This window comes from Sciurus vulgaris, assembly GCF_902686455.1.
Source record: "Sciurus vulgaris genome assembly, chromosome: 3".
Taxonomy (NCBI): domain Eukaryota; kingdom Metazoa; phylum Chordata; class Mammalia; order Rodentia; family Sciuridae; genus Sciurus; species Sciurus vulgaris.
In genome coordinates this window covers 53,436,573-53,457,916 of record NC_136463.1, presented here as the reverse complement: position 1 = coordinate 53,457,916, position 21,344 = coordinate 53,436,573, and the positions used below count along the sequence as shown (strand labels likewise).

Sequence of the window (21,344 nt, the reverse complement as noted above, 5' to 3'; positions counted from 1 at the left end):
CAGGGGGATAAAGTGCCTCCTGTCTTCCAATTGCTTTTCTTAAGTCAGGCATTAGTAATTATGAACTCCTTTGCCTATTTGCTTTCTTTTGTGTTCCCAGATTAAACTAGAATGGCAGATGGGATGTGTGTGTAAGATCTGTCTTAGTTTCAGAGTTGCATTTCAGTTTGCACAGTCTGGGCTAGGGATTGAAGCTGCCCTGAGCTTCAGTGTATCCATTGAAATAGGGTGACCCAGACCCTGGAAAGTGCTTCCTGCTCTTCTGAATTAGCTCGAGCTGCCTTCTTAGGTGTACTGACCTCCTTCTTTGGCAGATTTAGAGTTTCCCTCCTTTATCTCTATTGTTAGATTTACTATCTTCCTGGCTGACTTCTAAACATGCATTAGTTCATTTCCCCTTTTTACTACTAGGTTGCTGTTTTACAGCTGACCTTAGCACCTTTTCTTAGCAGAAGTCTCAGTTCTCCTTAACTAGACATTGGGTAAAATCATAAATTTCACAGGTTGGGAACCTTTTCTCTTTTGTACTAGGAACTGAATCCAGGAGCATTGCACCACTGAGCTACATCCCCAGCCTCCTTTTTATTTTATTTTGAGACACAGTCTTGTTGAGTTACCTCCAACTTGCAATCCTCCTGCCTCAGCCTCCTGAGTTGCCTGAATTATAGTTATGTGCCATTGTGCCTAGCGTGGATAGTTGACTCCCTGATCTGTCTGTCTTTTCCTGCCTGACCTTCCATTGAGTACTGTGTGGTCTATTGGGCCATTTCCCTTTGACTCTTTTGCAGTTTCTGATGCATATGGAGGTGTTTTTTCTTTTGGAATCCTTTCTCCTTTGTAGTTTCCCGGAGGGACCTCATCAGACTAAAAATCCCACCTATAGGGTCAGTGTTCTTCCTTTGGTTTTAACGTCCCACTTTTAATTTTGTGTGTTTGTGTGTGTGTGTGTGTTTATACACACACACAAACACACGATTTATTTTTTAGTGGGGGCACTCATGGGCACTTAACCACTGAGCCACATCCCCAGCCCTATTTTGTATTTTATTTAGAAACAGTTTCACTGAGTTGCTTAGTGCCTCTATGTTGCTGAGGCTGGCTTTGAACTCATGATCCTCCTCTTTCAGCCTCCTAAACCTCTGGGATTATAGGCATGTGCCTGGCTCCATATATTATCAGTGCATTATAGTTGTATATTTTCGTGGGATTTGTTGTTACTTCCCACTTCTCAACTCAGAGGAGAGATGCCGAGACCCTGGCAGATTGTCCTCCTCTCTCTACCCCTTCCACCTTCAAGTCAAGAGTTCCACTTCTATCCATGCAGAAGTTGTTTACCTATTTCCAGTTTACTCTTTGTATCCTGTATTATACTGCTTATTTTTCTCACTAGAGCTGATGTGCATTGGAAGCAGCAAAGCGACTGCTTGCTGATGACTGTTGAGTGGCTTCTGGCCAGAGGAGGCTGGGAAGGGCTAGTGTCCTGGGCATCTGGAGGCAGGTTGTGGCCCAACTTCCCCACAACTCACTGGGTGAGCTTGAGTTAATGATTGGACCTTCTCTTTAGTTTCCTTAGTTCTGTAAAATGGGGATAAACTTGATATTTCTTAAATTTCATCTAACTTGAAAATGCTGGAATCCTACCTCCAAACCTGCAAGTTTTGGTTGCTGCTTTTGTATGTCCCCATGGGCCTGGTGCCAGATTCTTCTTGGCAACCCACAGTGCTCCCTCTCTGCTGAATTTTGGTGGCTGTCTGTAGTAAAGCTGGCCCTATCACAGTCATCTGTGAGGCCAGGAAACGTACTTACATGTTGGAGGTGAGGCCGTTTGTGTTGTTCTTCTTGAGGTTTCTGGGAGGAGTCAGGAATTGGGGATTCTGAAACTAATGACAGTTGGGCTTATTAGGTGAGTGATACAATAACACATAGGATGTGGCCCCCGGCCTCTGTGAATCTGCAGGGATAGAGCCTTGGGAGAATGGGGAAGGATTATTTAAAGTTTTTAAGTGATGAAGCTCAAAAATAAGACTTCCCTTAGCCCCAAAAGAAAAGGGAAAATTCAGGCGGTCCATCACTGAAGTAGAGCATTGTGCAACAGGGAAAAATCACGTTCATCGCAGCTTCCCATCCATTATTCTTAGTTTTGCTTGTGTGTGACTTGATTTCAAATTCCAAATGTGTGTGGACTATGTTTAATTTTTTTCTTTCTTTTGGGTACTGGGGATTGATCTCAGGGGCACTTGACCACTGAGTCACATCCCCAGCCCTATTTTGTATTTTATTTATAGAGAGGGTCTCACTGAGTTGCTTAGCGCCTCCCTTTTGTTGAGGTTGACTTTGAATTTGTGATCCTCTTGCCTCAGTCTCCCGAGCTCCTGGGATTGTACAGGCATGTGCCACTGTGCCTGACTGTATTTAATTTCTTAAGATACAAACTGTTTCTTCAGAGTAGTCAGAGGTCCTTTGTCAAGTCTCTATATGTCTGTTTTCTCTGTGAGATTAGTCGCTTCTTCAGCGGATGAAACATAGTCTTTGGAAGGAATGTGTAACTTCCCTCCTTCCCTGAGTCAGTGTTCAGCTCCCTGGACCCATTCCATGAGCAAATTGGGGGTCCTGGTAGGCAGGTTTGGTGCAGTGCAGCCCCTTGCAGTTGACTTTGTCTCCCCAGTTGCTAGTGGGACAAATTCTCTTTGGAATTTTTTCAGGACAGAAAGGCTGAAGTAGCCTCCTAAGAGAGTTTCTAGGCCCTTCCCTTCATCCTTCTCTCGCTGCTCCTGTGGCTGTGCTGCCAGGTGGTGGGGCTGGGGGCTCTTGACTTTGCTGAGTGTGGGGGCTGGTGCTTGTGGGGGGCTGAGCTCCCTGTGTGAGTCTGCAAAGAAAAGCCTACCCAACTGACTTTGCTTGCTAAACAATTTTTAAGAAGTTATTTTTCTCTTTATTTATGTACCTGCTAAGAGATTTAGAAAATAATTAAGTATAAAGTAGTAAACAAAGTTTACCTACAATTAGAGGGAACAAAAGTAGTGATTGTTGACTTTTACTTCCATGATATATATACATACATGTATGATTTTATGTACATTTGTGTGTATGTATGTGTATATATAATGTACGTGTATTTAGAATCCACACATTCTCTATTTGTGTACATAAAACCCACACATTCTAGATTTAGCTACATAGTAATGTCTGTGTAAGGGACTATGGTGTAGAATCTAAGTTATATACTATTTTCTTCACATCATAGAACATAGGCATTTTGGTAGCCTGCTTCTTTTTCCACTTAGCATTAAGTAATTCTAAATACTTTCCCATGCTATTAAAAACCTATGAGGAATGTGTATAATATTTTATCGTTTTGTTGTACAATTATTTAATCAACTAGTTCACTATTGCCAGACATTTAGACCTGATCTATGGGGAAAACATCAAACTGTGCTGCAGTGGTCAGTGTGACGAAGTTGCCCAAGGTGGGTCATGTGGTCTGGGTACCCCAGACTGTGAACTCTCAATTATTTGACGAACTAATGCTTTTTGGGCAGCCACTCACCCTTGGGTCAGTTAGGATCCTTTGGGCCAGGCAAAGACTGGTTAGAGAAAGCAAATGAATTTCTTATTTCTGCTTTTAAATTTCTACTTTTAAATGACAGTCTCTCTTTCTCTTTCTCTTCTTTCCCTCTCTGCTATGGTCACCCCACAGGGCAGTGAACGGCTTTGACCCAGCTCCTCCTCCTCCTGGTCTGGGTTCTTCGCGCCCCTCGTCAGCTCCGGGTATGCTGCCTCTCAGTGTGTGAGTGCCCAGCTTCCAGGTGGGGGCTCCTGCCCTCCTCCAACAGCCCAGGACACCCACGCCTCACCCCTTGGTGCCTGGGCCCAGCCCTGTGCCCTTCCGTCTGCCTCCCCATGGCTGGCAGAGGGCAGGCTGCATGCAGTGGTGGCTGCTGGGCCCTGCCCAGCCCCAGGACTCTGCGCGATATCAATACTGGCTATTTTCTCTTCTTGCCGTAGTGCCGTTGGTTTCACATGATTGCACTTTTGTGGGTCACAAGGTGATACATACGTGTATTACTTGGTTACTGGATGCAGAAGTATCATTCATCACACCTGCCTCATAGCCCCCACTCTGCTGTACTGATAGGATTTAGTTGTGTTTAGGACATTGCAAATCTTCTAGAAGTTTTTCCCCAAATCAGGTTTACACGTGCCCTTCTTCTGAGCTCCCACTCATGCATCTTCAGTGCTCATGATCATGTGTCCCCCAACTCCATCCCCACAGTTTGGACCTATATCTGGCAGAGTCAGGAAGGTCAGTGAATTAGGGAACATTGTCTGTACCTTCTGATTTTATGTAAGCAGTTACCATTCCATAGACTTGCCTCCCAAAGCAGCAAGATGCCTGTCTGAGTTGCAGGTGGCGGGAACCTCCAGGCCTGGGCACTCACAGGCTGAACCTGTGCTGCTGCCTCCTCCATGTGCCTCAGAGGTGGGTGGCAACCTCCTCGCCAGCTTTCTGGTCCTTCAGTAGTTAAATGACATCTTCAGAACATTTTTGTTTTCTCCTCTGAGGGTCCGTCCAATTGCATTGGGAAGGATTGAATGGCTGATTCCAGGGGCTGGCTGGTGCCAGATCCTGGTGGCAGACTGACCAAAACTGGTTGTCCCTGTGCATCCTTTGATTACTCTCATGCTGCATTTACTGTTTACATTTGTTTTATTGTACATAGGTTTGTAAACATTATTGCCTAAGATATTTGTATATAACTTGGGCTTTGTAGCTTTTATTTATTCAGAACTCATATGGCATGTTAATGACTTATGATGGTGTCCTACTCTGGGGCAGCTGTATAGGATCATCATGTGGCTAAAAAAGAAAAAAAAAATACTTCCCCTCAAGAAAAAAAAAAAAAATCTTTTAATGTGGAAACAATAAATTTCACAAAAAAAAGAATTGAGGTTGCTTTATTGGGTTCCTGCCATCCTGTGAGAGAGGAACTGGAGTGTACAAAGGCCAAGTTCAATTGTCTCTTCTGCTCTGATATGCGATGTGCAGATGGACGGCAACTGGAATAGACAAAGATTCAGGCAGCTGTAGGAGACATGTATTGAACAGGTGTGCTCATGCCAATTCTTGGTGCTGGTTTCTAGCCTTATTTGATTTCCAGGGGCAGCTGAAGAATGTCCCAGGCCCCATTGTGAAAATCTGGGGGAAGATTCAGGACTTTGGGGCTTGCCAGGTCATGGAGTAACTAACTGGGATAGATCCAGGAGCTGGTCCTCCAGCTGTGCAGCCTTTTGACAGATGTTTTGGGATTACAGGTCACATGGATCTGGGCTTCTCTCCTGTTTTCTCAGGTTAGTGCTAGTAAGTGAGGGAAGGTGCTAGATGTGTGTTCCAAGCACAAGGCAGCATGCCGAGGAACGTGTAGACTGGGGGTATGCGAGAATACATCAGGCCTTGAACACTGCTTGCTTATAGCAGCATAAACAAATGGTATAATTCATAGTCTTTAAACTTTAAGTGAACGAAAATTAAGTCAAAGTCATAAGTAAGAAGCATTAAACAGGATACGTATTCAAATACTTTTGCTGTCAAGGAATGTCTGTCATTCATTGTTGCTGGAAATTTTGCCACAAGCTGACTCACTGAGAGGCATTTGCAGTGGTGTCTGCCCAGCTATGCTGGCAGAGCAGAGGGAAAGAAAACTACAAGTCTGTTATTGCTCTTTTGTTTTTGTTGTACCTGGGGATTGAACCTCGGGGTGCTTCTACCACTGAGCTCCCTAGACCTTTTTACTTTTTATTTTGAGACGGGGTTTTGGTAAGTTGCCCCGACTGGCCTTAAACTTGTAATCCTCCTGCTTCAGCCTCCAGAATCATTGGAATTATAGGTGTGTGCCATTGTGTATTCACCAGATGACACCACTTCTTCAATCCAAAACCATGGGCTACATCCCCAAAAGAACAGTAGTATGATGTTAGACTTAGTTCTATCCCCTTTGGGAGTAGACTTTCACCTAGAGGGTTTTTTTTTTTTTTTTTTTTTAAAGACTATAGCAGCACTTGGCATATGGCCCTATGAGGAAACTGGTTGGCTCCCTAGGCCTCATATTTAACTTTGAATGATTTTGTTCAGTATTTTGCTTTGTACTTTTTCACATAGAGCTTTTGCTACTTGGTATGAATGTTACTACTCACTGTTTTACTTTTTCAGCTAAAGGTTTCCTCTGAATGGATTTCTTCCTAGGGCTACCTATTGCCTGGCTGTTAGGAATAAGCCCTCCCCAAGCTGGGTCCATATGGTCTTTTCTCCTGGAAGCAGCTGATCTTCCAGGTATATAGCCTTCTTGCCTCCAGATGTTTTTACCTCACCACCCAGTCCCATCCCTTGCTCCTGAAACTTCTTTCTGGATGAGAGTAGGAGCGAATGTTCCTCTTTCTTTCAGCCCATAGTGGCCAGAAACTATACTCTACCAACCTACTTCATAGCCCAGGTGCCCATACTGGAACCTGGAGTCCCAGTGAGGCATGGGAGAGCCGTATAGAAGTGACAAAGCCCAGCAGGATAGTTGCTTTTTCCTCAGTTTGTAGAAGGGACAGTGTGCCCAGAGAATTGGCCTTGTTGGAACTTACCCAGCTCAGAGCAAAGGCAAGATTGGAAAGAGGCCAGTGTCTTTTTCCGCTGTGCCTTTCCAAACCCAAGTCTTCATTGATTGGCCTTGGTTTCTGTGGTCTGCCTTGTCCCTCAGGAGGTGAGTAAGTTTTGAAGGCTTGGAAATGATGAGCTATGGGGCCAGCACAGCTGTGCAGCAGGAGAAATCCAGTTCCCCCAGCCCTCCTTTCCCCTGTGTCCTGGTCTTGCTGGACTGTCTGTCCACTCTGCCTCTCTCAGAAGCTGTCCCAGAGGTGCTGAGATGGAAGCCGGCATCTTTGGGAAAGTGGGAGGAGGAGGTGTCTTGTGAGAGAGCCACAGCTTTAGGGAGCCCCCTGTAGCTACCTCACTCTCCTCCTTGAGTAAAACTGAGGAACCATCTTGGCTGCTGGAAGGAACATGGGAAGGGTTGGGATGGACTGAGTGGTCAATTGTTTTCACTGAAGACACTAAGATAAGCCCTTTCACATTCCAGTTTTTACTTTATAGGCTGTTTTTCTCTCTTTTCCCCAAAGGTTAAAACAAATTTTTAAAGCAAAAAAAAAAAAAAAAAAGATTCTTTTCTAAAAATGAGTAGAGGAATCATCTGTGTAAATCATTTTCCTGAGACTTTAAGCACCTTATCTGAAAAATGGTCCCATGATTATTAAAAATGTAACATGGGAATATGGTAGTCCTTTTTGAATTTTAAGGAAAAACAGTAATGGAGTAAATATGAATGAGGCAAAATTGAAAACTGAACAAATCAATAGTTCTTGCATTGGGGGATCAAATGGCATTTGTGTTGGGGGTTTTTGATTCAGAGTCTTGTTGCTCACTTGCACCTACAGGAATTGTTAGTGCTCCCTGTCAGCTCTTTAGGAAGCTTCCCCCAAGGGAAACATCATACACTGAACTTTTCCACTTGTGGGTATTTCTAATCAGGTGTCATGTTTGACTGCTGTCTCCATAACACATAGTATGTAGGCGCAGCCTGGATGATTTGTGGGTGGAGGCCTGGCAGGAGGGCGGTGGGTTAACCTGTGCTGGGCTGGTCAGCCTGGGCTGTAGGTTTTCCGGACATGGTTGAGAAAGCAGATGAGTGATGTTTCAATGAGGCTCAACCCAGCTGCTTCCTATAGTAGAGGTTGGAGCTAAGAAACACTTGTTTTAGTTCAAAAAAGGTGATTTAACTAGGAAAAAAACATGTTAACCCCATTGTTAACTAGAAAGTAGAATAGGTGGACTTTCATGTCATTGGTTTCTCTGTTATTGTCTATGTCTAGAATCAATTTAACAGTGTAAGCTCATACTCTGTGATAGTAAGAACAAATCAGGTTCAATGGCTGTAATACTGTGTCTGTTGATAGGGAATGGTCAGGATGACCCTGTAAGTGTGTAGCTACTGCTCACACACAAGACTGGAAATGATCAATGGAGGGGGACACAGAACAGGAACATGCTGATGACAGCTTTATTAGGAAAAAAAAAAAAGTGAAATGTGAAGGATGCACATGGCTTACTCTGTGGGTTCTACATTTTACTTTAAAGTTGTTCAGATTAATTTTGGAAAAATCAGCTGAATACTGATTTTCTTTCATTGTCCTTTTGTGCTGAAAAGCTCAAGGTTTTTGAGCAGTATTAGCAAAGACAGTGGCTCCCTGACCTGCCCAGTGACCAGCTCAGTCATAACTGGAGAAATATTAGAAGAGCTTCCCAGGGGCTGTGATTGTAGCTCAGTGGTAGAGCGTTTGCATAGCACATGTGAGGCTCTGGGTTTGATCCTCAGCACCACATAATTAAATAAAAGAAAGAAAGAAAAGAAGAAAGAAAGGTATTGTTTTCATCAACTAAAAAGAAAAAAAAAAAAAGAAGAGCTTCTCAGGTCCCCTAACCCTGGCCTTGAGGAGAGGATTATGTATTTCACAGAAATTCAGACACCATTGCTTAGAAAACACACCTATATTTTGTGAACCACTAAGAAAAATGTTCCAGTTAGAACTATTAAAATGCTTTTCATTTATACTTCTTATAAATTTATTAGCTTAGACTTCTTCAGATTTCTATCTAAGCACACTTAATTCATATACAAGAAGAAAAAGGTGAGCTTCCTGAAACATTACCTTCTGAGTTCAAAATTCTGAACTTTGCTATTTTTTTTGAAAAAAAAAAATTGTTTTTGATTTTTTTTAAACTACTTTTTGACCCAGAGTTGTCATTATCTGTTTTCCCAAGCAGTGCTGCCCTCTGTGCCATGCTGAGTGATGGTGATACAGCATTCCTGAAAAGCATGTTCCACTGTTGGCTCCAGAATTTTCTTCTAAGCTACTTATACCCATTCTGCAAGTTTTGGTGCTGGGCTGTATTGATCTTATCAGGAGTCAGGTGACAGCCACATCCCAACTGCCACCTGCTGACAGTGATTGTGAGATGCATGAGATTTGGGGTATTTTACAATTTGCACAGTACAGTATGATGGAGGAGGTAGCCCCCTGCCTGATTTCACTAAAACCCAGTGTTTACATCGGATCATGTCACATTAAATCTTAACTCAGGCTTAATGACATCCATTCAGCTGGAATGGAGCCCATTACTGGGCTACTTTGAAAAAATGAACAGACCCCCCTGCTGTAATAAATTAGACATGAACTTCAGTCTCAGTAGGAGTTGAAGGACATGCTCACACTTTTTGCATATGGTACATAGGTACTGCAACTATAGGCAACAGTGGCTCTGAAGATGTAATCATGTAAATATATCCCTTTTGATAGTTTCAGATTAGATTTCTGACAAGAATTAGACACTTCATGTTTGTTGGGTTCCCAAATGATAGGTGGCTACATAGTGGGAATGAACTGGACTGTGAAGTCTGCTGGCTTCTGGTGCAGGATAGCATTTTAAAAATCACTCAAGTTTTGGGAAAGCTCATGGTGTTCATTACCCCAGAAAGGCGGGGAGGGAGGCACTTCACTGCATCCCTCTTAGAGTGATAAGGCAGCCTGCATAGAGGGTCTCCCCTCAGGTCTCCAGAACTAGGGAAAGAGGGCCCACTGGCTCCCCTGTCTAGAGTCCAATCTATGGCCTATTCTGGCTTTTGGTTTTTGAGAGATGAGGCAGGGCAGGAAGGAGTGGTTTTGAAAGCTCTCTCCATCAGTCTTGACAGGGATAGGTGTATTCTTTGGCAACACTGACTTTAGGGGAAAAGAGGCTGTTGGGACCATCATACCCAGAGCCATAGGAGTGCTGGCCAGAACAGCTTGGCTTTATGGCCCAGGCTTCATTTTAGTTGGGGGTTTCCAGGGATGGGGAAAGTGGTGACAGGAAGAAATTATGATGGGCTATAGAGACTTCAGAGTTTTATAAGTGTATCAAACTAGCATGCTAGAGATAGGTGTTAGCCCTACCAGAGTAGTTTAAAATAATCCTGGAACTATTTAAAAAACAGTGCCTATGAAATAGCAAAGGCAGAAGCTCTGAGTTAGAGCCCCAACACTATTTTATCTCATCTAAACCTCTTGCCTGGGTTCCTCCTCCTAGTGAACTGTGCAGCCTGGTGAAAGCTGGTCAGCCTCTGAGACTTACTGACACAAAGTCCACCTGCCATAAACTGTCTTCCTTGTGCTGTAATGCCCAGGAGAGGTTTTATGAACTACCTTTTCCTAGACCATGAATGTGGTTTTAATGAAGAAAGGTTCCTTCTAGTTAGCATCTTGGTGGAGTCAGGAACTGGAATCAATCCAGGGAGAGAGTGTTTCTCCTGGTGGGCTGATGTGGACAGTCAAGCCAGCCAGTAGGAAAGAATTCTGAGACAAATAGTCCCCTAAGTCCTGAACTCCTGGACTAATTTATTGGATGCAGGGGAGAGAATGTAGCTGCAACACCGGAACTCAAACCATCTTTGTGAACAAAAGGGAGCACTTTCGTTCGCTTCTCACGTCCTCATCGCTGCCAAGAAGCTTAGACACACACCTCTTACCAGATGGATGTGTAAACTTATACCAGAACCAGCCAAGACTTATTGTGAAATAAGAAATCTGATCTGGCTGGGCACAGTGGTGCATGCCTGTAATCTCAGTGGCTCAGGAGGCTGAGGCAGGAGGATTGTGAGTTCAAAGCCAGCCTCAATGATGTAGTGAGGCCTTAAGCAACTCAGGGAGACCCTGTCTCTAAATAAAATACAAAAAGGGCGGGCAATGTGGCTCTAGTGGTTAAGCGCTCCTGGCTTCAATCCCTGGTACAAAAACAACAAAAAAATCTGCCCATCTGGAATTTCTCTCCGGCTCCAGCTGCCCTTGGGAGCCACTGAATTCACCTCCGAAGTGTTTTCAATGTACATCCTGTCTGAAGATGCAACCCGAAATTTCTTGGGCCTCTTGAAGTACCCTAATCCAGTGATGAGCTGCTTTGGTCAATGACCCAAACCATCCTGAGTTGCTTCCTGGGTACTTGGGTCTCCTGCCTCACCTTCAGGTGTCCTTTCCCTCCCCAAATATCCACACACCAGCAGGTCACTGGTGACAACAAGACTTATGTAGAGCCAGAACTACCTGGAGATGTAGTGTGCTACTGGATAATTTCTGGGAGACCCAGTGGACTTCGCACCATCTTTCAAGTCTGTGTAGCTAACCCCCCTCCAGTCAGGTTCACAGATGGGATATTGAGAACAGAAGGTGAGAAAACAGGTTCCATGTTCACATGATTATTCTTCTTTATTGAGGTCTGTTTATTCTCAACGGGTGCTTTTTTCCTCCAAGTAAATAAGCAGGCGTAAGTATCTATAATGAATAAATTTATTGTCTTACAAAAATCATTGTCTAGAAATATGGGAATACAAGAAAAGATATTTGCAGTCAGGTGTCTGGTGGTCAACAGCCAGTACAGTTCATACAGGGGGAAATCAAAGATTCCAAACCCATGTGACAAATTCTTCCTAACAGATGTTAAAGCTTTTAACCCAAAAGGTTTGTGTTTTCAAGCACATTGCAGAGGATCAAGGATTTATAATTAACACTGATTTGTTGTCACTGAATGTTTATAATACCACTTTGACTAGAGAGGTACATGATATGAAGCACAGTCAAAACTTAATACATTAAATTGTTATAGAGGCAAATAATATATTTAACATTGTCTTAGTACTGTAGTGTCTAAGGCACTTTCTGTAATGTCAGTTTGCTTAACTATCAACCAAAAACAGAATGCTAAGTGTTCACTGTAACACTGTCCAAAAGGAAGGGAAAAGGAAAAATGAAAAAGGTTTCACACCCACGGGCATGTCAACATTCAGGCAAATGGCATCTGTTCTTGAGGTCCTTTAAACCTCATTGACAAACTTGTAACAAGCCTCGGACACAAAACCAATATTCCCATTTTGGGCTCAAAGCAGCGGCTGAATTTGCAAAGTCAGCACGAGGGCCTGGCTGGCGAGGGAGGGCCTTCTGCTAGCTCCTGCGGGGGCCGTCATGGCTTGTTCCTTAAGTGAAGGGGCCACTGGCCAACGTTTCAGGAGACCATCTGGAAGTCACTGGATGGCTGCCACGTGAGGCCTCAGCTGTGTCGTGGCCACCACCCTCTTTATGCACAGACCAGCCCCAGCCAAGGACAGTTCACATGAGTAGATGCAGGGATACCACCAACTTGAGGGTCAGAGCCACCCTGTGGGACATGGGTATGGTAACCCCAAATGGATGCGGCTTCCCCCAGTCCAACCCACCCCTCCTAATCGTTCCAAAGCCCCTTTCACAGTTTGCTCACTGAAATAGTGATGATTATTCGAAGAAAATGAGAGATACAAGTGCGGTTTAGGTTCCACAATGTTCTAAGACTGGATGTGGCTGCGGAGTCAGGGCCACATGAACACAGAACTAAGTTACCTGTCTGACAGCATGCAGAGCGACTGAGCAACGACCACGGGGCTGCCCCCGACCCAGCGACTGGCAACGAAGGGTCTGGAGTTTGTTTTAAAAAGGGTTCTTTCCTTAACATGTATTATAAAATGGTCTCTTGATGAATATATGGAAAATAGATGCAATGATGAGACAATCTGTTTAATACGTGTGTGTCTTGTGTATGTATATATATAAAAAGGGGAGCAATTGTACCTAATCTGAAGCGGGATACAGTCTGTGTAGGCAGGAAAGCCTTAAGACACAGTCGATCTTTCTGTAAGGAATTTCATCGCCTGCCGATTCCTCACTCTGTGGGGCGCCTCAGGCAGGCTGGCCCAGGGGAGTCCTGCCTGTCCAACTGCATTGCCTCCTCTGGCTTCCTGTGCCTCTACTCAGATGGTGGTGGCTGTGTCTCATTGACATCACTGGTCTTGCTTTCTGTGTCATCGTCTGACAGCTCCAGAGAAGCCCCTTCAATGTGCAGCTGACGCCGGCCAGATCGGCTTGAGGAAAAGCTGATTGGGCCGCCCCGCCTGGGAGGAGAGAAAGCGGATGCATGTGGGCAAATGCACAAGAACATGTGACTGTCAAGAAGGCTGAGTCTTGTCCTTGGGACACATGGCCTTGTGGTAGATGGGTCCCGCTGGGAGAGACTTTGTGTTTGTCCACTTTACCAACCACACCCAGGGACACCCTGGATACACAGGGTCCTTAGAGTCCTGGGGATGGCCTGGTTCAAAGTAAGACTGATAGAAATGGTAAGAAAGATGGATCAGAGCAAACTCTACCTGGTAACCAACATTTTTTTATAAAAGGGCCAGATAAATCTTTTCAGGTCTTGTGTGCCACATAGTGTTTCATAGTGTTTGTTTTTTACAAATCCTTAAAAAGGTAAAATCTAGGCGGAGATGGTGGAGCGTGTCTCTAATCCCAGCAACTTGGGAAGATGAGGCAGGAGGATTACAAGTTTGAGGCCAGCCTCAGCAACTTAGAGAAACCCTGTCTCAAAAAGGGCTGGGGCTGGGGCTGGGGCTGGAGCTCAGTGAGTGGAGTGCTTGCCTGCCACATATGAGGCACTGGGTTCGATCCTCAGCACCGCATCAACAACTGGAAAAAAAAAAAGGAACTGGAGATGTAGCTCAGTGGTAAAGTGCTCCTGGGACTCAGTCAGTACCTGCTCCCCACCCGGGCAACACAGAACAAAACAAAACAAAACAACCTGAAAAATCATCCTTGGCTTACTGGCTGTACAGCAGCAGGGCAGGGGTCAAATGTGCTTGTGGGCCAGTTGCTGGCTCCTTGGCTTTCCTGGGGAACAAGCTGAACTCCAGCTCTCCCACTCTGTCCTCTGGTTGGGAAGAGGAGCAACTGAAGGCTGACTGTGCTGGTTCCTATGGGGAGCTCCTCCCCTGCTTCTGATGGGAGGCCAGGACCTCTTCTCATGCATGGGTTTGTCCAGACATGAAGAGACGCATGACCTAGCTCTCCAGCCTTGTGGTATGGTTCAGCCCACTAGCCGTGGCAAAAAATGAGTGGGCATCTTCTCTTCTCCTCCCAAGGCACTACTGTGATGGTCAGAAGTTGAATGCAGTGATTCCGAGGAAGGGTGGCTACCTACCCGTGGCCTCTGTGAACATCGGTGGGCCAGCCCGCCAGCTCATGTGCCCCCACCCGTACTCACCTCAGCCGGTTCTTCAGAGTGCTGACCTCGCGGCTCAGGCCTTCATTGGCCTCAGTGGCATCGTCCAGTTCCCGCTGGAGTTTACGCCGAGATGCATTGGCTCGGGTAGCTTCCTCCTCGGCTTCCTCCAGCTGCCGCTTAAGCTGCTTCATTCTGGCATTGGCCTTCTCCATCTTGGGAGTTAACAAACCGAGACAAAGCAAACCTGTGAATTCAGCGTCATCCATTCTGTGTCCCGAATGTGTCAGCAAGCTCTGAGAGAGCCTTGTGAGCACACGCATGCACGCCTTTGCATGAGTTACTCCTAAACTGACAGGGACTGGTCAGTCCCCTGTGGGTCTAACTCACATCCACTTGTAACTGCCAAGCTGAGTGGGGGCAGGAAGGGAAGCTGGGGTACCTGACAAGCAGGGAACCTAAAGGGGAGGCCTAGGAGGGGACAAAGGCAGCAAATGCTCAACTCTGTCCACCTTCCTGCCCAGTGTCTGCAGCATTAAGACTCATCAGTGCAGCAGACGTGGGAGAGCTGGAGGGGAAATGGCCACCCAGGCTGCAATGGGTGCAGACCTAAGCCACCGTTAGGACACCTGGCTGCACACAAGGAAGGGCATTGGGGTACTGTAGGCAGTGCACTTGTTTTCAGTTTTTAGTCAACATCTGCATTCACTTCCATCCAGATGGTATTCCATGCCTGCCAACTATACCCAAGAACTTCTAGCCACCAGGGAGATAACCATGAGTGAAACTGGGGGAAATTTCTGCACTCTTAGGGTGTACATTCTAATGGAGGAACTTTGAAATTGAGTCCAGGCCTTTCACCTCAAAGCCTCACCGACCTGCTCTCCGCCTGCATCTGGATCCCGAGCCCCAGGAGTGACCACTGGGAACATAGGGCGGGTGTGACAGTGCAAATGTTAGAATTAAGAGTTTCAAATAGCATTTTCTTCATTCTGCCAGTACGGTTCATTATCACCAGGCCTTTTGCTGATGCACCTCCAGGGGGACAGATACCCATCCTGTCCCGCTTCCTGTACCTGCTCTTTGTACTGATCTGCATGTCGACGCTCATCTTCAACCTGCATGAAGATTTCCTTCAGCTTCTTTTCAGTGCGACGGACTAGTTTGTTGGCAGCTGCTCGTTCCCTGTAAAAGTGATTACAGTAGTTTTTAAATTCTTGAAATTATATTTTGAATAGGGAAAAACATTTTTTAAAAGTTCTTTTCCTTTTTTGGGGGAGGCGGTACCAGGGATTGAACTCGGGGGCACTCAACCACTGAGCCACACCCCCAGCCCTATTTTGTATTTTATTTAGAGACAGGGTCTGAGTTGCTTAGTGCCGTGCTTTTGCTGAGGCTGGCTTTGAACTCACTATTCTCCTGCCTCAGCCTCCCAAGCCAATGGGATTACAGGTGTGCGCTACGGTGCTCTGCTAAAAGTTCTTTTTCTTTGGATGATGACAAACGTTGAAATGCCCCACTGGACTGCTCTTCCCACACTAACACCATTAATATGGCCTTGAAGCTTTTTTCTTTTGGTAAAAATAGGAATTTAATGTAGCCCTCAGTGCTGACTGGTAGAAAAAGCACATTATTCTGCACATGCAGGTAATTAATCACTATTCAGTGACCTTTTGAAGAGTAAATGTTATATACAGGCTACCTATCAGTTATATTGAAGGACATAAACCTTAGCTGGTTAGTCTAGTCATCTAACCTTTTTGCCTGAAAGATTAAAAAATTCCAATTAAGAGATTATCTCAATTTAGAATTTACTACCTCCCAACCTGTGATGCTAGGAGCTTTAGCAGCAAACAAAACCCATCAAAACCCTACACATTCAGCTGGCTAGAATCCAAACAAATCACCATGTTTCCTACTTGGGACTTTTGTCCCTTTTGAAGGAGCAGTAACTTATTTTGAGGACTCCATAGAAAATAGAAAAGTCTCTTTGTTTCTTCAATGCTATGAAAAAAATGGATTGCAGTGGGGTCAGATGAAAGGTCAAGTTATGTTAATCACAACTAAAAACAAAACCTTAATTGTTTTCTTTTGGCCTAGTAGAGTCTCGGGAGAGTGGGAAGTACTGGGAAGCAGGGTTGGGAGGGTGCAGGCTCTGAGAGGGAGCCTTACATGTCTGGGCTCAACTTCCCTAACGAGTAGGTGAACTGGACGGTTGTCTCCAGCTCTGGCAGTCTGACTTTAATAGCTGCATAAATGTCTGCCAAGGCTGTATTGTGCAGTTCCTAACAATCTTCACCATTCAGCAAAGTGGAAACCGTTAAGCAACCTCTTCCTATGAGAAAGAAAAACTTTATCTTCTCTGCCAGCAAACTGTAGCATTTCATGGAATGCCACCAACCTGGGAAACTGACTTAGGGTACAGATATAAACTTATGGTACCTAGGAAATCACAGGGCACGGTGAACCCAGGAGGAGCTGACACGGGCCCAGCCCTGTGATACCTCACAGAGGGGGTCCTCTCAGCACTTCTTTCATGGATCACGGCTCCTTCCATCTCCCACTCTGGTCACAAGTACTCCTGTGATCTCTTTCCCTGCACTCGGAGCACCTGGCAGGGGGCATGTCTACGTAGAGTCCGACACAGACGGAGCCTGAAGCCTGCTCTGTGGCAGATACAGTGAATTTTGGTTGAAGGCAGCAAGAACTTACTTGGCTTCCTGCTCAAGCTGCTCTTCCAGCTGCCCAATCTTGGCTTCCAGGGCTGAGATGGTGGCCTTGAATTTGGACTTGACAGCACCCTCCAGCTCCTGTAGCTTGGCCTTCAACTCCTTGTTCTGTCGCTCCAGTTGCTGGCGTGCATTGTCACTCTTCTGGGCGGCACTACGTTCAGCTGCCAATTCTGTGTTCAGTGTGTCCACCTAGAAGAGAAGGATTCAGGCATTCGTGCAAAGAGGCAGTGCAGCCCCTCCCAGGGACGGGCTCCGTGCGGCCACCTGTAGAGTGGTCTTGCGGAAGCGGTCATTGAGCAGCTCCATATTGCTCTGCTCCTCTTCAAGTTCCTCCTCCAGCTGTGCGATCCGTGCTTCCAGACGCCGCTTCTCATCCAGAAGTGCAGACCTGGCGCAGGAAAGAGAGGCGACACTCAACACCAGGTCAGCATAGCATGGGAGACTTGGAGGGCTCCTCCACCATCCTGCTGCGTGGTGACTGAATATCACCCCTGGTGGCATTTTTTCCCTTGTATCCCCTGCCTCCCATCCACCTACAAGCCCCACTGATTAAACTTCCAAACACTCCACTGCCCACCCCTGCCTTTCTGGTCCTCCCTGTGTTCTCCCCTTCCCGCTCCCTCTGCCTCCTCTGCCTCTCTCCACCAGTCTCCATCGACTGTTGCCAGGGTCAGCTTTGAAAATGCCAGCAGCATCCCGGCATTTCCTCACTTAAACGCTATCTAACAGTTTCTCAATGCACTGAGAATAAAAATCCAGCACCTCATTATGGCATGTTAGGAAAGACAGTAATTAAATGGAGAAATCCACTTAATTCAGAAAAAATGATTTTTAATGAGAAATGAACTCAGGGAAAGGTCATGTCTAAGGAACTCTTGCCAAACCTAACAAATCTGAAAGTGAGGACTCGCTATATCAGGACACCTGTTCTGTACAAGGCCATTAGGACTGGCACATGTGTTGGGGGCTGATGGCCAGTGGCTGAGGCTGTCCAGGCTCAGCACCTTGTGCTCATCCTTCTAGACCTTGAATGGATGAGCAGGCCTGTTAGTGACTCCTACATGCCCAGTGACAGTCCCTTTGCAGCAGTTTGCATGCCTGAAGGCAGAGGACCACTGATCTCTAGACCCCCACCCCCACTCCCCTGCTGCCAGGAGACTCACTTGCCAGAAGCGCTGTTGGCAATCTCATCGGCCAGTTCATCTCTCTCCTGTTCGGCATGTCGTCGGGCCCGCTCAGACGAGGCAAGTTCCTGAATAAGTTTAGACTGATTTAGGAGCTGGCCATTCCATTTCCTCATTTGTGAAATCTGACAGTGCCTGGAGCTGTGGCAGCCTGGCTCCAGTCACATGCATCTCTAACTGCAGTTTGGATGTTAGAAATGAAGCTGGCAAGCTGGCTGAAGAAAACACACGGCCAGCCAGGTGATGTATGGTTTCAACAACCGGAAACAAAACGCCCACAAAAGTAGTCCTAGTCCATGTAGGGAAATTGCTGTCATTTCCAACATAAGAGGTAGATATTCCTGTCGTCCTTGAAGGCTGGTGTTTATTTTTTGACACAGCCTCACTGAATTGCCCAGGCGGGCCTTGAACTTGTGATTCTCCTGCCTCAGTCTCCCAAGTAGCTGGGAATGCAGGTGAGCACAACTGTGCTCGGCAAGCCTGCTGTTTTTTGATATTACCTGAGTGCAAACTTTACCCTGAACTCTAAAGGAAAATGAACTATACCAAGTTGTGGTCTTGAAGTATCTTTCACATATACCATATGGGGATCAAGTACACTAGACAAGTGGATGTCAGGATAGCAGTGCCACAAGGATCACAGGTCCTTGTGGGCAGGTGAGTGAAGTGTGGCTGTAGGGGCTCAGGTGTTTGGACAACTGGGCCTCTGTGGTGGGTCTCAGAGGACTGTGCATCCATGCAAAGATGATTTGCTATGAAAGGAGTCAGGGCATGATTCTTACCCCAACTGGGTAAAGACTGAGATCACGAATTTGGGAATTTCACCATGAGGAAAACTTGGGAATCTAGGGCCCACAGAGATGAAGAGACTGGCCCCAGTCTCTTAAGGTTGCTCAAGAGCAGAAAGCCAGGGTTCTGACTTTTTCCAGAGCTGCTGCTTTAAAAGATGTTATATTTGACAAGAGCATATCCTGCAGATGTCTGAGGGGCAGGGCTGTATAGTAGTTCATTTGCACGCTCTGGCATGTAAATGAGGCTGCTTGTGTACAGGAGATAGGTCCTTCCAGTGGGCCAAATTCTAGAGCACATAGTCCTAGCATATGGGTAGGGTGAGTCAGGAGGGAAAAGGGCCAGTTGTCTAGGATGTAGGCAGCTGGTGGAATGCTCTGAACCTAACTTCAGGGCTGGAGATCACAGCTCTGCCATCTGGTCTCTTATTGTTCAGTCTTCTTGGGCCCTAAATACTCAACTGGGTTCCTGACCACCAGCTGGGTGTGCTTTAAGCAGGTTGATGAATCCATAGGAAAATGGAAAAGACCCACGGGCCCATAAACCAAAGGTGCTCGACAGAAGGAAAAGTATCAGAGAGAAAGGGAAGGGCAGGGTCAGCTTTCTGCCTCAGTCTCTCCTTCCTATTGCAGTGTGGTCCCTGCCTGAAGCTCTGGAATGAACACAGCTGGCTTTCAGAAATAACTAAGTGCTTGGTGCAAGAAGTACTGCCTGGACATTTGGGCCATGGCCCAGGAGCTGTCTGGGAGGCAGGCAGGCTCCATGAGTCCCAGTGCCTGCAGGGAAATGAGCATTTGGGATATCACTGGTTAACTCCATAATGGATGCAGAGAACTTAAAATATTCTACTCATTGATAAATACACTTTTAAAGAATATTTGTAAAACTCTTGTTTATATTCTGATTATATATACTACAATTAAGAAGTCAACTAAAAAATGTCATACATTGGAAATTTAAATCACATTTTTAAATTATTCATGGAATGAAGAAGCCATCATTGGGCACATGATGAATCCCAGCTACTCAGGATGCTGAGGCAGGAGGATCACAAGTTTAAGGCCAGCCTGGCCAAGGCAGGAGTCTGTCTCCCAAAACCAACAAACACAAAAATCCCCCAAAAGCAAAAAACAAAGGAAGACAAGAGCAAGAAAAAATGGAACAGAAAATAAAGAAGGATCTCAGGTAATCTTGTGGGCTGCTCAGTGCACTACTCTGGTTTTCAGTTCCTTCATTCCTGACACCTAGAGAACTCCTTGTCTTTCTTGCCAACTCAAGTCTACTTTTGTTAATATTTTATCCAGCACTGTTGCATGTTTGTATTGGGCCTTATTCTTCATAAGTTGATGCTATATTTCAAGTTATTATCATTCTAGGCTTTAATAGATTTTGATCATCCTTCATTTATTCAGAAATGTACATATTCAAGTGTGCCTTACAAGGACAGAATTCTGCACTGTGTGAAACACTTCATTGGTCCCTCCCTCATGAGAACTTAGAAAAGAGATGAACGAAAGAATGATTATTGGGCTGGGAGTGTGACTGGTAGAGGGTTTGCATAGCATGTAGTAGGCCCTGGGTCCTGTCACCACGGGGGTTAGGGAAAGGATGAAAGCACAGTTGTTGATTACAAGACCTCTTAATGCCGTTTACTTCTCCTCTTTAAGTATCACATGAATGAAGCTTCTGTGTAAGGTCAGATAATCCTGGACTGCCACAGTGAGAACTAAATGATCCCTGTGCTCACCAACACCAAATAAACAAGCGAGTGCCACTCCCTTTTCTCACCCAGGGGAACAGGCCTAGCGGGTGGCTTGAAAAGCTCCTAATCTGCTCTTTTTGCTTTAGCCAGGTAGGGTAGCCAGGTAAGGGAATATGATGAGCAGTGTCAAAGTGCAATTACTTTCTCTTTCCCAAACTGAAGTAACAAGATGGTCATTAAGAATGGATACTGAAGTTATACTAAGCTACAAAGATACTAAAATGTATTTATCTGATCTTAAGAGATATTTCAAGGGCAAATATTTGTTGAACAACTGAATAAATAAAAGACAGACAAACCTCCTGCAGTTGAAGGATTTCTGCTTCCAGGCTCTTCAGTTTTTTTTCACTCTCTTTGGACTGTGCAAAAATCTCATCTCGAGATGCACGGGCTTCTTCTAATTCACGTTGGTAATCCTTCATCTGAGCCTAAGGTTAAATAAGAAGGTTTTTGGGGTAGTTTTCATTGTTAGTTTTTAAACATACTATTTTTTCAGGTTATAAAAAATAATACACATTCACTGTAAATATAAAAGTATATAGAAGCGACAAAGATACCATAAGAAGAATAGAGACTAAAATCTTTTATGGGTACTGATGTAAAAATATTCAATAAAATAGTGGCAAACTGAATCTGGCAACCAGCAAAAAGGAATACACACCATGTCCAGGTGTGATTTATCTGAAGAATGTTCGGTTGTCTTGAAAATAAAAAATGAATGTATA

At 45.3% G+C, this 21,344-nt stretch overlaps 2 protein-coding genes across 10 annotated transcripts in view; one reads left to right on the top strand and one right to left on the bottom strand.

Moving 5' to 3' along the window:
• The window catches only part of NDEL1 (nudE neurodevelopment protein 1 like 1), a 54,476-nt gene extending 49,563 nt beyond the window's left edge, over nt 1–4,913 (top strand). For 3 of the 6 annotated variants that reach the window (XM_079133074.1, XM_079133073.1, XM_079133075.1), the window contains exons 9-10: nt 1,391–1,529; nt 3,698–4,913. In XM_079133074.1, coding sequence (XP_078989200.1) covers nt 1,391–1,529; nt 3,698–3,715 — 157 coding nt within the window. In that variant the 3' untranslated portion in view covers nt 3,716–4,913. The remainder of the gene's footprint in view (nt 1–1,390; nt 1,530–3,697) is intronic. The other 3 variants (XM_079133078.1, XM_079133077.1, XM_079133076.1) reach the window with 1 other exon arrangement.
• Nucleotides 4,914–11,397: 6,484 nt separating this feature from the next.
• Nucleotides 11,398–21,344, bottom strand: part of MYH10 (myosin heavy chain 10) — a 151,632-nt gene continuing 141,685 nt past the window's right edge. For all 4 annotated transcript variants that reach the window (XM_079133067.1, XM_079133068.1, XM_079133069.1 and 1 more), the window contains 7 exons: nt 20,919–21,047; nt 18,048–18,136; nt 17,149–17,272; nt 16,865–17,073; nt 15,229–15,337; nt 14,195–14,367; nt 11,398–13,046 (listed from right to left, as the gene is read on the bottom strand). In XM_079133067.1, the coding sequence (XP_078989193.1) occupies nt 12,902–13,046; nt 14,195–14,367; nt 15,229–15,337; nt 16,865–17,073; nt 17,149–17,272; nt 18,048–18,136; nt 20,919–21,047 (978 nt within the window). In that variant the 3' untranslated portion in view covers nt 11,398–12,901. The remainder of the gene's footprint in view (nt 13,047–14,194; nt 14,368–15,228; nt 15,338–16,864; nt 17,074–17,148; nt 17,273–18,047; nt 18,137–20,918; nt 21,048–21,344) is intronic.